General features: G+C 42.5%; 1 protein-coding gene across 2 annotated transcripts in view; it reads left to right on the top strand.

The window, feature by feature from the left end:
* The window catches only part of LOC124135745, a 35,441-nt gene that overhangs the window by 2,046 nt on the left and 16,797 nt on the right, over positions 1 to 16,598 (top strand). For both annotated transcript variants that reach the window (XM_046501267.2, XM_046501268.2), the window contains exons 2-5: positions 669 to 946; positions 1,708 to 1,914; positions 2,075 to 2,214; positions 12,076 to 12,230. In XM_046501267.2, coding sequence (XP_046357223.2) covers positions 685 to 946; positions 1,708 to 1,914; positions 2,075 to 2,214; positions 12,076 to 12,230 — 764 coding nt within the window. In that variant the 5' untranslated portion in view covers positions 669 to 684. The remainder of the gene's footprint in view (positions 1 to 668; positions 947 to 1,707; positions 1,915 to 2,074; positions 2,215 to 12,075; positions 12,231 to 16,598) is intronic.

Below are 16,598 nucleotides of genomic sequence, written 5' to 3'. Positions count from 1 at the left end.
TGTATCATCACATTCGATCAATCTCCGCGTTCTTTTCATGCTTTTAACAACCTTCACAGGTGAGGTGGCTGGCAGATTTCCCAGGATTTCATTCAGTCTGTTGTAAAACTTGCAAAGTTCAGCTGTTCTGTTCAGCTTGTAAGCAACTTGGCTTGTGTAAATGTTTTGAATGATAGCCTGATCTGAGCTAACATGATGAAACAGTTTTGCGTACCTAAGCAAACGTATTTTGCGTTCACATGGCACAAAATACATACTTATAAGTAAATATACTTTTACATGACCTCTTTAGGTCATGTAAACATACTCTAGGAGCAATATTGCATATGTAAGTAAATGCGTTCACATTACCCATTAGCACACCAGGAGTAAATTTACTCCCATATGTATAGATACTCCTCACATGAGTATCAGCTGGCATGTGAACAGGGTATAAGTGTTGCATGACAAGGAGTGTGTCCGAGTACCTTGTACCTTTCCTGACAGGCCTCACTCTTTGTTCCAATGGACAAATCATTTGAACCCTTTTTGTGTTTCGGATCTCAGATAAGAGATTATACCGTGGCACAGGTACTATTAATATCTTTTATGTTTTTATTTTTTTATTACATAAAGCAATCAGTCAATTTTAAAATTCAAAACTATCTTTTAGATATTTCTCTTTGTAGAAACACCTCAACTGCAATGTCGAGAACATCAGAACCTGCTGCAGTGAGGCTTCGGTCACGGAGTCAAGCCAAACTAACCAATCACTTCACAACATTGAAGCACTCATCATCAAATGGGTCAGTCAACATAATGAATACCCCAGAAGTCATCAGCACACCAAGTCAGAATGGAATTTCTCATCTGAGACAGAGGCTAGAAGACCGTTTGGAGGGAAGAGGCAGTGTGGAGGCTGAAGACAACACAAGTCCAGGTCTGGCACGACTCAGGATGACTCCAGGTAATGACACTGTCCGGCAATTGGGGTCCCACACATTTCCATTTGAGAGGAGTGCCATAATTTTCCATTGTTTCATTAGCAACATTTACATGTCCTACAGAAATGTTACTTGACTGGGGTTTTAGACTAGCAGCTAACATCACTGATACATGGTGGTTACAATACAACTGACTTTACAACTACAGTAAACTATGTTTATAATAAACACACTTACCTTCAACTGATGTACATATCAAACTGTATGTTTTGGTCCTGGACATTTGCTGTATATTTTATCATATAAAATTGATGTATATCACAAACATGCTTATAACGGATATAGCAAATTCCCTGCGTACTCTTACTTGTCACCAATCAGCCTTGCAAAACATCTGCGGTTGTTCAAAACGGCAATGAATAATTGAAGGCAAATGATTAACTGGTTTGAGTACTGACACTCATCCTCAATTTACACCCTCAATTAACAATAGCAAAACAGTGATTTCAAGGCCATAGCCTTTGAACATGTTGAAGTGAACATATTGTGTCTATAAAATGCGATGACTATAGGGGGTGGGGAAACTTAATCCAAGACATCTGACAGTTGAAATGCTTTCAATGAACTTCAGGTAATAACAAAATAAATATTAGTGGTCCCTATAGTACACTGTACTCTAATTCTTTCATACAATATACCACTGAAGTGTTGAACTGCTGAAAAAAGCCTTGAGTTTACACTTTCACTATATTATTTTTCCGATTGATGTCTCTTCTCCCATCAGGTCGCATATTAAGGAACAAACAGGAAGTGTTGATAAAGAAGCATGAGGAAGTGCGGCAGCGGGCAGACAAGCTCAGTGTTGGGGGAGGTGTCTCACTCTGGCCACAGATGGAGAGGATGAAGCTGAATTCAGGGGAGACAATTCAGCTCATCCTGACATCACTCGGACTCATGTTCACAGTGGTGTTTACTTTTTATAAGTTCCACGGTAAGCGGTGAGACCCATTGTTATTGAGACACAAAATCCGTAGGCATGAACAAAGTAACACAAAATATCAGGAATAAGGGTTAAACACTAGAAAGGTGGGAAAGAATTTGTCTCAAATGATTCTTTTGACTAAAATGTGTATACACTATGTTGGGTTCAGGTTGTTCCCTGGCAGACTTACAAGCCTACACCGATAAGCTGAACACCTTCTCCAGACATCATGTGATTGGCATTAATGAAGGGCAGGAGAGATTCAAGTCATCTCTCATTTCCTGGCATACAAAGTACAAGACATTACTGGTGAGTTACACTATACTGAATGCAGTTCAACAATTTTTCTAAATATCCAACATTACATTTCAGGGCTTGATTTAGCTATATAAAACTTGGAACAATACAACCTGTTATTGAAAAGTGCATGTAAAAAGAATTCAGTTGTTTGTCTGACTAACACAACATCGATCTGTGATGGTACCATACTATATCACTAATCCCTGTGTTATGTACGTGTAATTCATGACACAGTCATCAGAGATCTGAGATAGTATTTATTTAGACTAGTTAATGCATCTCTGTTTCAACTTTGATAAACTCATGGAACCAGGATGCAACTAGTTTTTCATGTCAACAAGCATCTGGTGCAAGTTAAATCAAGTTCCTTAAATTGAGCACTTCATTTCAAAATCTTAATTTCTTGCAAGTTGGGTACTAATAGTGCCAATCAGTGTTTAAGTAGAAGGTTGATGTCAAGTGTTTTTAATACATGTATGAGAAATATGAACCGAGTGGCTTTCAAAAGTATATTATATACTACTCTAGGGCTGGGTCGGGTAACTCGGGTACTCGGGTCAGGTGGGTCCTGAGTAGGTCCCGGGTACCCATAGGAGTACCCGGACCCGTGGTTAGTCACTTGATATATTGTTTAATGACAAAAACGCATTATAGCTTAGTGGTTACAATACAAGTCGCCAATGTTCGCATTTCTTTTTGACTATGCAGACATTCCTTTTGACTTGTATATGTTTGAGTAAAGATAGAGCTTCAGTGAACGCATGATCTGATTGTTTGATACATGTATCAAAATAGTTTTAGCCATGGCTGCGGTAATTACCAATCAGACATTTTGTTCCCTACTCTTGAGACTTGCAGTGGGTACCCGGGTAGTAAATTTGGACTCGTCCCAGCCCTATACTACTCCAAGGAAGTTAAGTTATTCTTTCAAATAACTATAGTAAATATGTCATGGCATGACGGATTGACTACAGTTATATGAAAGTATTGAGTGGTCCTTAACTTCTTTTAAGTGAATACTTTAGATTATTTATCACATGCTAATGAATAGATGTTGTGCACATCTTTGTGCACATGCATTTGATTTATTATTAATATCCAAATATATCCACAGCTAATTCAGTTGATCATCAATGCACTTAAGGCATGTATAACACTATCAGCCTTTTTAAGATGATTTTAAACATAGTACATATCTTGTCACTAGGACGGCACATTCTGCCATATGGTAGTGAACAAGTTTTTGTCTTAAAATTCAAGATTTACTAAAGATTTGTCTCAAAGTAACCATTTGTGATTATAGAAGAAACTGGTACCTCCACTTTTGAGCCCTTCAGAACACAAAACACTCACGTATGTTACATCCAGACTAGTTTCCAGCTGGGATGTGGGTTTTGGCAGTGCATTTGCTGAAGGACAGGTGGACATATATATTCGTTATACCTGTAAAAGAATCTTGCAATTCCATTGGTTATTCTTTACCACGTGATGGAACAATACATTTCAATGTAGACCCCCAAATCATGTGACTGACACTGATCTTAAAGGGGCACTGATCTAACGCAATTCCCCGGGACTGGTTGTTGCCTTTGTTATTGTTTTTTCCCAGTGAGTACCCGGATGTATAGCAGAAATCTAGACTAGTTCGCGACCTCTGCTGCGCCATTCGTAAGCGCATTAGTCACTTGTATGGGTAGTAATATAGAGGGCGTATGGTCACATTGATCAACAAAATGAAATACAGTTTTGGAGATAATAAGGAAATGTAGGTATCTTTGTGGTTAGCATCGGTAATGGTGACGAAGTTTTGATAAGTCACTTGCTTGGTAATTTTGCGATTTTCGTTTACACTATTTTGACTTGCAACACAAAGTAAATATTTCACCTGAGCATTGCTTTTTGATAGTGTGTATATTATTTACTGTCAAAATGTGTAACATTTTCAAATTTATTCAGCGCCTAAATATTCAGTTATTTAACAAAGTGACTGAAAAACATTTCCATCTGTATTATTATGATCACGAATTCCAAACATTTTGATGTTTAATGTCATCACCAAGAGACTGAAAATGTTACGTTGAAAAGTACATTTCTATGTTGTTTGGCTTCTAATCCTACATAATAATCTGTTGTGATGTTTGTAGGCCCTTTTGATCGCCTTAATCAATCTGGACAGATTTTTTAGTCAAAATGACTGAAATATTTACACATTTTAAAAATTGCCTGAGAGAATTACATTTTACAAATTGACGGTAATATATACACGCTTACAAGGGAAAAGGCCCGTGAAAACAACGTATATCGCGCATTGAAGAATTTCCCAACTAAGACGTAGAGAAACAAGGACGAATCGGTTCAATGCTACAGCAAATGAAGGAAAACAAAATGCAAATACCATAATTACAACCTACCAAATTTATGTGTATAAATTTTAGGCAGCTTCCTTGTTCGAGGAATGTATCCGTGAATATCCACACAAAGGAACAATATCCCATTTGTCTGCAGCTGTACAAAGAAACCTATTCGATGTCACGTGTCTCTGTAACAATCACATATTTTAAAAGATATATATCGTTTCGGGATATTATAACCCGTGTTCGTTTCTCAACTGATCCCTTGGATTGTTTCAGGTGTTTCACTTAGGTGTCAAGTCTCAAGGGTCAGCTGAGAAAGCCCACGTGACAACTATTTTCATAACGTCCACGGTTCCTAAAAAATCCATTGAGTGATAGATAACAATGATCAATCAATCAACGTATTATCAGTTCACCCTTTGAACAAAGTATGTTGTTTTTACATCGGCACTTCACGCAAGGATATGTGTGTGTTCCCTTTGTTTTAGTAAACGTAGACATGTAAACACTCACTTTTGACATATCCACTGTGCAAGATAACAGTGATTAATCAATCAACGTATTTTCTGTTAATCCTTTGATGACTAGGAACGATCCGTTGATTTACAAAAAAAAGTAAATCAACTGATCATTCACCTCTTGCTGGTCTGCCACGTGCATATTACATAACACATATTTCACCTCACTTCAAACCTGGATTTAGATTGAATAATTACCCCAGACACAATAAATGCCAAATGGGAACCTTTGTCAGGTAATCTATGTGGTGCTACCACTAATTGTACCTGTAATAAATTCATTAACTGAGCATCAAGTGAATGACGACAAATACACAAGTGTAGGGTTATGCGAGAAAACGTGGATGACAACAAGGGAGTAGTAATCGTATTATCGACGCAATCCGAAAAACCGAAAATGCTTTCACTGCATGGATACTTTTTTTAGTGTTGACTATAACCAACTGGGGTATTTCCAAATGACGACATCCGATGAGCTCCGCCGTTCTTTTTGTCTGTTAGTTTAGGCTGAAGAAATTAATTAACATGCGCCCTTTGTCGAAATCTTTTTAGATCACGGTTAACAAATCAGTGTTTTTGCAAAAATGCGTAAAACAAATATTGCCTCCAGCCTCCAAGTTTATTTAGCTGTCCTTGCAGACGGTAGCCAAGTCTCTGGTCACGCTCAGTTGCGTTGCGTATCATCCCAGTACTCAATAACAAAAAACAATAACAAAGGCAACAACCAGTCCGGGGAATTGCGTTAGATCAGTGCCCCTTTAAATATTGACTTGTCACATGATGAGTATTGGCCTGTCAAGGTAACGATTTCGTTATATCCAAGCTGCACAAGCGCTGGTAAAACATTGCTAGTGCAGATAACGTTTATTGTCAGGTTGCACCCAGTGCAGCTAACATTTCCCACCACAAGTGAATTGCAGCAGTTTTAAGTGTGTAACTTTCCCATAAAAAATGTTAACTCCTATCGTGTGTATCAGGTTAAAATCAATTAGCTGAAGAAAAAACGTAAACGAGTCTGTGCTCATGCCCATAAACAAGTTATGTTGACCACGCGCTGTGTACACAAACTTGTGACGTTTGGTGGAAGGTGAGATAGGTCACAGTGTCATATGTCATTGGTACAGGCTATGCTAATTAGTTTGTAACTCAGTATTGTGATGTTTCATGCAAGATAATATGTCACTTGTAATGGTGGACAGGTTGAATTTGCCGACACATTTCCCACTGTGTTCATATGGAAAATAATTATAATTTATGAATAAAAATGTCATTTAAAAAGCATCCATAAAAACACTCTTCCAGATATCCAGTAATGTGAGCATTACTCAGGGATGAGAATCTTCCACGGATCTGGGTATTTTACTGACCACAAATTTGTTAAATTCTGATGAACCCCCCATAAACACCCCCAAAATTATGGACCATGCTCCATTGAAAAGACATTTCAGCTGAAAAGGAAAATATTCAATTATTTCCTTATCCTGCGTTACTCCTTAATGCATTTATTGCTTGTTCTTGACAGAGAAAAAGTTTTGGGAAGATCTTGCTTGAAGAAGTTTCAACTAGCTGAGAGGCCAACCCTGTCACACAGCTTCAACGTGATCAAGGGAAGTGATGTCACGGATCCTCACTTACTTTTGTCACATGGAGAGCGAAGATCTATTTTTTTTATCTGCTCGTAAAACTTGTTGAAAACCTCACATGTTTTGCTTCTTTGAGTTGCTATTCTTGTGCTTGTGTTGTGCTTATGGTTTGTTTCTTCATACATTATACAGTCATGCCCCGCTTATACGGACTTCAGATATCCGGAAACCTCCCGGACGATTTTCATTCAAAACGAAATAATTACTATATAAATTTACCCGTATATACGGAAATTCAGTTTCCGGAACGAGATGGTCATTTTCATACACAAAACACTGAAATGCACACAAAATTGTCTCACTTACACGGAAAATACACTTCTGCTGGTGGTAATCCTTCCGCTGGTGGTAATCCTTTGATTCGTGAGAAGTCAATTAACCAAGTGACACTGAGTTGCGTTTGAGACGAGCTTGTTTATTGTACATGTACAGCCAATACAGTCACTCACAAGGAAGCTTGTGCTTGTATAGAGACCTTGATTACATATTACAAGAACACAGGCGATCTGGACAATTTGGAATTATTGTTTAAAATTCAAACCTCAAAATGTGGTAAAGTTCAAACTTCCATGACAGATTTTTTGAAACGTGTATGTCTTGAATAAAGATTGAGTGGATGTATCTGTTTGCTCTGTCATCTGTAATGAGTTGCATAATTGAAGGGAAGTAACTCTTCGAGTAAGAAGCTGGTTTCAGTTATACGGAAATTCGTTTATACGGACGAATTGTGAAATGACGCAAGTGTCCGTATAAACGAGGCACAACTGTATATGTTTTAAGCATTGCATAATGTTTTGAAACCTATTTTGAGTTCTTCTTAAGAACACCAAGGTAATCTGAGGTGTCTTGTTGTTTCAAGTAGCCATCTTTTATATTTTATGTGGCCACCCGGTCTAGAATGAATGTGGTTCACGTGCTGTATCATTTGTTGCATAGTAACCTCGTCCTTGCCCTACCTGCAGGATATTCAGTATGAGGCCTACATAGATGACTGCCTCCTTAATCATTGGGGCATGGTTACTCTACTTTGTGACAGGGACTTCACCCTGCGTCTCCTCCAACAACTGGGATGGAAGATCAACCTCAGGAAGTCACAGTTGACACCATCATTCCACCTTCAATTCAATGGCAGTCTTTTTCAGACCGACCTCGATCTATTCTCTGTACCCAGGGACCAGTGGGCGCATATTCAACTACACCTGGTCCCGGCCCTCCTGAGCCATGTCAGTGGCAAGTCCTCCTGGGCCTCCTAACCTCAGCACAGGACTTGACCTACAGAGGAGGCTCCAACTGAGCCCAGTCCAGATGTTCCTGGCTCCCTACATCAGGCGTAAGGATCGCTCAATCTCCATCATCCTTCTGGATCACCTCCAACCTCATCTCCAGTGGTGGACGCTGGAATCAAAAGTCTTAGACGGCGTCTTCTTGACATGGATTACGACCTCGTTACACACCTCCGCGTTGACACCTCCATTCAGGGATGGGGCGCACATCTAGAGGGACTGGTTGCCTCGGGGCTGTGGTCCACCACTCAGTTCCAGTGGCACATCAACAATCTTGAACTGGAGGTGCTTATTCTGGCTCTCTCCCATTGGAAGCAGACCCTTCGACACGTCCGACTCTCCATTTTGACGGACAACATGACCGTCGTCTGGTGCCTGCGGAACCAGGGAACAATTCACTCAGTTCCTTTAACAGACGTTCACTTCTTCAACATGGTGGATCATGGATCCAATTTCAGACACTCTATCCCGACCAGACAAAATTGCCCCCACAGAGTGGAAGCTCCACCCAGACACCTTTGCTCTCGTTTGTCAGGATCACGGTCACCCCAACATCGACCTGTTCACCACCAGCCAAAACCATCAGATACCTTCATTCATCACTGGTACTGGATCCCCTGGCCTGGGCGGTCGATGCCTTCAGCGTCCCCTGGGAAGGACTTAAAGCGTATGCTTTTCTGCCGCCTTTACTCCTTCCCAGGGTCTCCAAAAGATCAAGTCGAGGCTGAGCCTTGATCTGACTTTGGTCGTGGCGAGATGGCGTGAACTTGGCGAGATAGCCATCGCCAACCCGTCACCACTCCCAGACTGGCCAAACCTAACTCATCCCCACAAAAACCTGGAACTACAGGCCTTGCTCCGCTCATTCCGGCTAGAAGACCAGAATGCAAAGTTTCGTCCACCAGCTTGGGATTTGAACATCGTTCTCATCCTGATGAGAAATGCATCTTTCGAGCCCCTCGACACAGCGTCGTTCTACCATCTGCATAAAAAATGGTCTTCCTCTTGGCACTCCCCACAGCCGCCCGCGTCAGTGAACTACACGTCCTAGACATCATGGATGTCCACTTTGAGCAAGGAACGCCATGCATCTCGGACTGTGCTGGTACTTCATTGCCAAGAATCAACTCTCAGGACAGCCCGATAGATCATTTCTCACCCATTGTGTTGTTACATCCACCGGTCCAAGGAATGCTGGAGAGAACAACAACGCCTCTTTATACTGGTTTCAGCAACCTCGCAAGCGGAAGACAGCCACCACACTATCGCCCTCTGGCTTCATCATTCTCCAGGCCTATGAGGCCACGGGATTGGAGAGCATTATGTTGTTACATCCGTCAGTCCAAGGAATGCCGTAGACAACGACGGCGCCTCTTCATACTGGTGTCAGCGACCTCGCAAGCGGAAGTCAGCCACAACAACATCGCTCTCTGGCTTCATCATTCTCCAGGCTTATGAGGCCGCAGGATTGGACCCTTCAAGCTCCCAACAACTCGCATGAGACCCGGGCGGTCGTCTCCACAATGGCGTCACACAGTAAATTTTCCATATGAGCCATCATGGATGGCTGCTTCTGGTAATCGACACAGTCTTCACCAGTCACTAACTGCAAGATGTCGCTTTTGAGGATGTGCAAGGCATGCACTGTTTTGGTCTGTTAGTAGTGGCCCAGCAGGTCACCACTACCAGACACCACTGACCTCACCTCCTGTCCAGAGCCCGCCTCACGACATCCCTGGCAATAGCCCTGGTAAAGAAGGTTCAATGCCCCATGCATTACGGCTCGGTACGTCGGTCTACAACCTTAACTCGTTTATCGTGTATGGCTGCGTCGTACCTTGACAATCTGCATACTTAACTCCTGTTTTCCCGTCTACAAACTGGTCGATTGCTGCTGACTGCACAGTGGATGATTGGCTGAGGGAATTCTGAGATGAAAGTCCACAGTTGAAGGTTTGCCCTCCACCGATTCTGTCGGATAAAGATGCATTAATGTGACTAAAGAGACCCACCCATCTCAAGTCTGCCTCCCCACTATGCCTTCCGATGTTCCAGTCTTAACAAGTAATGTGAGGATCCGTGATGTCACTTCCCTTGGTCTTGTGGGAGCTGTGTGATAGGGTTGGCCTCTCAACTAGTTGAAACTTCTTCAAGCAAGATCTTCACACAGCTCTTTCTCTCTGTCAAGAACAAGCAGTAAATGTATTAAGTAGTAATGCTGGGTAAGTATACAAATATAAAAAAATATCTAGGATTTTACTAGTTCTTATTCCTGATTACTGGAGATAGTTAATGTGGTAATGAATATATATTCCTCTGCTGATAAAGAATCGTCTGCTGTCAGTGACAGCGATATGATTGTTATGATAGCCCTTTCAGTGAAACTGCTTGCTTAAAATGCAACAAAAGACAATGTTCTAGTAGTAGTTCTATCAGTAATGATATCAGAAAGAAAGTGAAAACTCTCTTTTAGAAATAGCTAGAGAGATGATAGGGACATTATGAAGAAACAGAAAGCTTGATGTACTGTCATACATGTATTTGGCAAAACATTGACAAAAGTAAAAAGTTGAATTCTTTTAGAACTGTCTGCAACTCTTTTAGACTCAAGAAAATAAACTTTCATGAAAAAAATTAGATACACAGGGGCTCTGAATGCAGTGAACTTGCAGAACTTTGTGCCCAAACTAATTAATTCTCAATTACCACTAGAACAGCCAATCATTTGGTTACAATCACAATAAATAGACACATTGGAACTTTTGTTAAAGGTTGATTACTGGATGGCAAGATGTGAGAAGCCATATTCATGATAATATGGTGGTGCAACCTGATTTATTCACTTGGTTGTACCTGGTGCAGGTGGTAGAACAGAATGTAGAACCCTGGTCTGGTACTATCATTTAACAATTCACAGCTAAGTTTTTGTAACGAAACAGGGCCCACAAAGCAATCCTAGCGCTACGATTGTCGTAAATCTATGTTAAAGTGTGGGAGTTATAATCATCTCAGCACTACGATCGCTTTGTGGGACAGGGCCCAGGGTGGTTTAAAGGTTTCATAAACTTTAAAGTGAATTTCGGTATAACAAAACGACTGATAAATCGTGACGTGGTCAATATGTGAAAACAAGGACTCAAGGGCCCATCGCCTGAGGTTGACTGACCGTACCAAGCCTGCAGTAATTATGTCTCCCCCAGAATGGAGGGAGACATATTGTTTTTGGCACGGTTCCCGTCGGCGTTCCCACCGTTTCCGGACCATAACTCAGAAACCGTTTAATATTTTTTCGCAAAACTTTGTATACACATTAACCCAGCACTGAAGTGGTGCCTTTTGCTATTTAGAGATTTTTGACATTTTAATTTTTTCTCGTTTCCATGGAGATAACTTGAACATAGGCTCTGAATGGGGGTAAGCTTTGTTTCCTGACCATAACTCAGAAACCGTTTAATATTTTTTCGCGAAACTTTGTATACACATTAACCCAGCACTGAAGTGGTGCCTTTTGCTATTTAGAGATTTTTGACATTTTTATTTTTTCTCGTTTCCATGGAGATAAGTTGAACATAGGCTCTGAATGGGGGTAAGCTTTGTTTCCAGACCATAACTCAGAAACCGTTTAATATTTTTTCGCGAAACTTTGTATTCACATTAACCCAGCACTGAAGTGGTGCCTTTTTCTATTTAGAGATTTTTGACATTTTTATTTTTTCTCGTTTCCATGGAGATAAGTTGAACATAGGCTCTGAATGGGGGTAAGCTTCGTTTCCGGACCATAACTCGGAAACCGTTTAATATTTTTTCGCGAAACTTTGTATACACATTAACCCAGCACTGAAGTGGTGCCAATTTGTTGTTTGAAATTTCTAGGAGTTCTATTTTTGTCTCTGTTATTTAGTAATGGAGGGTGGGAATAAAGAGATGGGGTTTAACGTGAAGTTAACGAATGAATGGGGGTTAGGGGAGTGGGGGGAGACATATGTTTTTACGAGTAAAAACACTTTCTAGTTAATTGTATAATACTTGTATTTTTAAATATTTGCATTTGAATATTCCTTGTGCTTTTCAGTCTTTGATACACAAGAGGTTTGACATCAACTCTTCGTCTGGCGTGGACATCGTGTTTCTCTGTGGCTACCTGATGGGGCTGGCTGTCTTGATGTACTATCTCGTTGATAATATGTTTGCCAAGAGCAGACTGTCACCAAGAAGAATAAAAAACTGGTGAGTGTTTCAGTTTGTCACTGAGCAACAAAAACTTGCTCCTGTTACTACTTGAAACTCTGATGTTGCCGTGTTAGCATTTTGTGCCATAAAGTCAACTCAATACGAGTAAACAGAGAAATCACCCTGGATCTATGGAAACCATAGGACTGTATTTTATGTATTCTAGGCCTAGCACCACTTCTTTTTATCTGGTACATTGATGAACTATTGAATGATATCATGAACATTGTTGAGGTATTGTTGAAGACAAGCTACACACATGCATTATAGATTTTACTGTCTGCAGATGATGTTGCAATATTTGCAGATGGTGTACATCTGTAAAATACTTAGAAAACAAAAGTTGTTGTTTTCAAGAAAGGTAAAAAGATATCTAAACATGAGAAATGGTTCCCTGATCATGAAAGACTTGAAGTAGTATCATGTCGAAAGTTATTTACAAAAGCATGTGAAGCACTTTCAAGGCAAGTAGATAAATCAATATATTCAGCCAAGGAGTTTATTAGTAAATTTAGAAATATACCTGTTGAATAAGTGTTTAAGATATTTGATGGTAGAATACAGCCAACATAGATGTACTGGAAATGTATATTGCCACAGTATTGAGAAAATCCATACAGAATTCTGCATGTTTGTTCTTGGCAACTATCACCAAATAAAGGCAATTTTAGCAGAAGGTGCTGATATTTGTAAACTATCAATGCAGAGTTGTTTCCTGCAGAATATGTTTGCTTAGACAACCAGATACACAGTACTCAAGATGATGCTGGTACAGGCTTATACACCTTATTAACTCGAGCAATATAAACTGGGCCTCAGGTGTTGCATATCATAGATTTGCATATGCATGGATAGCCCAGGATGTGGGATGTTATATGTTGTAGCAGTATCACGAGGGGTACATGTGGCTTTATGCGTCCCTCGTCATGTTTTACACCACTTGCTGGATAATTATGTGTCCCACTTTAGGTTTTATACCATGACCTGGAGGCGGGTGGTATAAAACTTACGAGGGCCGCATAAAGCCACATGTACCCATCGTGATCCTGCTACAACAAATTTATGTTACCGACATGTTTTAACCTGCCATTGCAGAAGAATAAAAATAAATTCAAAACTGATAGAAAACAGCTGTTTGTTTGAGCTGAGGTTAACTTGTGCTATGTCATGTAACCTTCATTGACCCGGAAAAAGCGTACAGTGTCTTGCTTCTGAGGGATTTATTCTCCTGCTCAGAAATCCACATGGAGCCTGTCTTCTTTGTGGCGGGGTATAAGGGATTTATTCTCCTGCTCAGAATTTATTTCCCTCCCAGGAGGGATGCATTGTATTTTATCAAAATCACATGAACCAATCAAACCTCAATATTTGGACATTTGGAGATATGATAAAAATTATGTTCTTGAAAATGTTGAAGCAATAATTGCTACATGCCTATTCCATCTATAAGATGAATGTAACACTAGAGATGTATTTAACAACTGTTCAATCTATGTGTTTATGCCGGTGTTTAACAAAATTCAGATGTGGAATACATACACTTTATATACAGTTATACAGACATTCTCTTTCAGATTAAATCCTCCTTGGGGCACTTATTGCATTTTCCTGGCTCAAGAAAATCTACATGACATAGTTGTAACCATTTTCCTTAATAAAAATTGTTACCACACAAAAAACTTTGTTTTTGTATGATATACGTCCACCCTTATGGTGCCTCACCCTCCACGGCGCGTCACGCCAAGGGAAGCAACTCTCACCCAAATCACTTTCCTTATGTCATCTGACAAAGACAGACGTGCTGTTTTTTTCAAGACAAAATAAAGACAAGATAATCGTTCGTACAAGAACCATGGCAGACCAAACTGTATGTATGGTACATTTCTTTCATGCAAAGGCGTAATACCTCGCATTGTAAAGTTATAAAGTTGTAATTATGTGACACGTGTACGATACCTTTGAAATGAAGGCCGTCGTAGCGTCCATTTTGTAGTGCCACGTATGATACATGTAACACCAGGGCCATCAAAAACGGCTTCGGTTTTTTAATCTATATCATCGGGCTTTAGCCTACAATCTTTTCCTTTAAATAAACCCAAGGTGGTGTGTTAATTATTTTAAATTACACTTACCTTTTTTACGGGTTTTCTACACCTTCGCGCGTAACACGCCCACTTTGGTGTTATAATTATACTACGACATTGGCTATTAGTATCGCGTTACCAATCGCATTCTAAATTACGCCTTTGCTTCTAGTTACACAATTTATGCACGTATCTTTCCGATCTTTCAATCTCACTGATACACTTTATTACCCTTCCCGCCAAACTAAAAAATTACGGTCTTTTTTACAGACCTTCAAACTGTGTACGGGGTGCTCGGCTTCGATTCCCCCCCAAGACAGGCATGATACTTGCATAAAGTGTTTGGCCGAAGACGGGCATGACGATGGGTCATGCCCGATCTGTGTTGCATTCACACCACGGGCGCAGAAAAAGAGAAATGTGGACCTCTTACACTTTAAGGGTCTATTGAAGGCGGGGGTGGACATTAGATCGGCAAAGACCGCCCCGCCCCCCTCAAAAAAAGTAAGAAAGGGTAAAAAGGCAGCTGAGACTGTCTCCTCCGCTCCCTCCCCGGGGGCCGGGGGAGAAGGCTCTAGGGTCCCCGTCACAATCACTGCACCCTCTCCTGCACCGTCTTTGGCAGACATCTCTGCCTTGTTGAGGTCGCAGATGGCGTCGATGATGGAGGAGGTAAAGTCTCAGCTCCGAGAGGAGTTGCGGACCGAGCCTTCCCCGTTGTCGGCGCCGGACGCGGCTTCGAGACCTTGTGATATGCCCGGCGTCGGCCGAGGCAGGCCACTTGGTCTCGGGGACGAACTCAGACCGGGCTTCGGCGCCAGCCGGAGGGGTGGCGGGCACTGGCCCGTTCACTACCGACGCACAGTTCTCCCTAGCGGAGCCAGACGCCTCTTCCGAGGCCGAGGCTTCCTCTAGCGGATTTCTAGCCCAGAGCCAGGTGGGTTCCCTTGAACCCCCGGCACCTCGGGACCGGGACTCGGCTTCGGGCCGGGTGCAGCCCGGGGATGCGAAGGCCCAGGCCTTCGGGCGTCCCCTTCCGACTTCGTCTGCCTCTTCTCTCGGGGAAGAGTCGATTAATTTCGGCTCGGAATCGAGAGAGGAGGAGTGGATGGAGGAGGGGGGAGACGACTCGGAGACCTCGGGAATATTTTCCTTTGTTTCCTCGTTGAGGCATGTACGGGACAAGATTGTCCAGGTACTGCCTCAGGTGGCTGCGCCCATGCCCCAGTCGGATCCGACTGAGTTCCGCCTTCCGGGGGACGCTTTTGCTCCGAGCAAGGCGCCCCAGGTGCGGCTCCGTATTCTGTCTTCATTGGTGCAAAAAGTCATCAACCCTCTGTTGTCGGGTGCCCGCAGGAAGTTCGACCTGCCCGAACTTATTAAGCGGTACCCGTTAGCAGAGGATGGTGATTTTGAGGTACCGGTGGTGGACGAATGCGTCTGGACCTCCGTTACCCTGGGGGGGTCTTCGACCCCCAACTTGGCTAAGGTCAAGCAGGGCCAGCGGTTGCCACCCTTTCCCGCGTGCGGTACGGAGCTGAAGGCTGCTTACGTTTGCTTCGAGGAGCAATATCGTAATGCATGTCAGCAGCTCCGGGTGTCCGTACACTTCGCTTATCTGTCGGCCGTACAGAGGGAGTTAGCGGGAGAGGGGCCGGCCGACTCTTCGGAGTTGGCCGCGCAACTTACGGAGGTACATAGTCATCTTGCGAGGGACGCTATTCGTAGCTGTGCCTCGCAGATGATGTGCGCAGTCATGGGCATGCGCAGGCTGTGGATGTCGGTATCCAAATACTCGGCTTCCACACGCCAGGATCTACTTGCTTTGCCTTATAAGATGGGTGCCACCCTCTTCCCTGGGGCTCAGCAGGTGGTCCGAGAGGCCGCACAGTTGTATGCCTCCATCAAGGATTCTAAGGCCTTGTTGGAGGTACCATGCGTTAAACCGCGTAAGCGGACCTCTCCACTTGCTTCCTCCTACGCTGACGCGCCGGGTCAGAAGTCTGCACCTGCTTGGAAGCAGCCGCTTCCTTCAGGTAAGGGCGCCGGGAGGAGCAAGAGAGGCAGGGGCCGGGGCAGGGCAGCTGGTCGAGGCCAGCAGCCTTTTCGCGGGGCCGGGAACCCATCGGGTTCCCATTAGCGCCCGAAGTGCCCCGGGCGGACCCACGGTCGCATGTTTTCGAACTGCCTCAAGCCGGATGTCGCCGTAGGCGGCCGACTGGCTCTATTCCTGCAGGAATGGGAGACAGTCACATCCAATCCCTGGACCCTGTCCACTCTA

Source organism: Haliotis rufescens, unplaced genomic scaffold (assembly GCF_023055435.1).
Source record: "Haliotis rufescens isolate VD_foot unplaced genomic scaffold, xgHalRufe1.0.p SCAF_1, whole genome shotgun sequence".
Taxonomy (NCBI): Eukaryota; Metazoa; Mollusca; class Gastropoda; order Lepetellida; family Haliotidae; genus Haliotis; species Haliotis rufescens.
The sequence above is the reverse complement of the archived record's forward strand: the minus strand, read 5'-3'. Positions and strand labels throughout refer to the sequence as shown.